The sequence below is a fragment of the Pterocles gutturalis genome, unplaced genomic scaffold (assembly GCF_000699245.1).
Source record: "Pterocles gutturalis isolate BGI_N339 unplaced genomic scaffold, ASM69924v1 scaffold28471, whole genome shotgun sequence".
NCBI classification, from domain to species: Eukaryota; Metazoa; Chordata; class Aves; order Pterocliformes; family Pteroclidae; genus Pterocles; species Pterocles gutturalis.
The window spans coordinates 1-1,265 of NW_010101262.1; the positions used below are offsets into that span (position 1 = coordinate 1).

Consider the following 1,265-nt stretch of genomic DNA (forward strand, 5'->3'; position numbering starts at 1 on the left):
TCCTTCTCTTCCTTCACCTGCTGCGAGGAGAGCAGGAGCCGGGTCTGGCTTTGGGAAACCCCAGCCTCACCGGCGCAGCCGTCCCGTCGTGTTGCTGGACTTGGCCTGTGGCCTGGGACCGGTCGTGGCCACCCTGCTCAGGGGCAGCCCCAGGCCGCCGGGAGCGCCCCGTACGCCCGTCCGGCAGTGAGCGATGCCTCTCTTCAGCAACACCTTCAGCCCGAAGAAGACCCCCCCCAGGAAATGTGCCTCTCTCTCTAACCTGCACTTGGTGAGTCCCGGTGCCTGTGGAGCGCTCTGTGGCGAGGGGTGGGGAGCTCCTGCTGTGAGCGCCGTAACCCTCCCAGGAGCTCCCAGCTGTGCCTCCTGTGGTGCGGCACCATTTCTGGTCACTGGTGACTGGATACGAAGGTGAACATTTAATAGCTCAGGAAAGGATCATCATCACCGCACCTACAGTCCAGAACTTTCATCTAGAACTTCCCACTAGTGGTCTCTAAGCCCAGGGAGATGAGTGTATGTTTGGGTGGGAGAAAGTGTAGGCACGGTAGTGAGAGGAACTGGTCCTCTACTGCAGCAGTATATGACTAAAGTAGGATTTCAGGTTCCAGGGTCCTTCAGACCAGCAGCTTCCACTGGAATGCCAGTGACTAAGAAACGGGAGAGCAGGGCGTGGCTTTGTATTTCTGTAAATGCTGAGTGTGATCTCCTTCCTGCAGCTGGATAGATCAACCCGTGAGATTGAGCTGGGCCTGGAGTACGGCAGTCCCACCATGAACCTCACTGGCCAGAGCCTCAAGTTTGAAAATGGCCAGTGGGTGGCAGGTAGAGTGTAGCTTGGCTTGTTTTGATCTGACGGTTGGCTGACAATCCGTATTTTGACCTCATTTTATCCTTCCAGAATCAGGAAGCATCACGGGAGACCGCAGGGAAATGCTGCGCTTGCGCAAACGAAACCAGCAGCTGGAGGAAGAAAACAACCTCCTTCGGCTAAAAGTGGATATTCTGCTGGACATGGTGAGTCTTTGCTGAACTGCTGTCTGCCCGCAGCAGGGGAAATGCCTGAGCAAAGGGTGCTGGGACCGCCAAAGGAGGCTGTTCTTGCTGCACCTCGCTCTTTCTGCTCTACCCTGCTGTGCAAGACAGCTTTAACGGCAAAAGGGACTGTGGTGGGGGGTAAAGTCTGATCCCCTCCACGAGAAGAGGGGAAGGTTTCCCCCACAGCAGAGCTTGACTTACATGAATGCTGTGACTGGATTAGAGAG

General features: G+C 56.1%; 1 protein-coding gene across 1 annotated transcript; it reads left to right on the forward strand.

The window, feature by feature from the left end:
- Positions 1-193: 193 nt before the first annotated feature.
- Positions 194-1,017, forward strand: CBY1 (chibby homolog 1 (Drosophila); the record flags this gene model as incomplete). The annotated part of the gene is made up of 3 exons (XM_010082819.1): positions 194-271; positions 720-825; positions 902-1,017. Coding segments are annotated over exons 1-3 (300 nt in total), but the record flags the coding sequence as incomplete, so codon positions are not given.
- Positions 1,018-1,265: the final 248 nt, after the last annotated feature.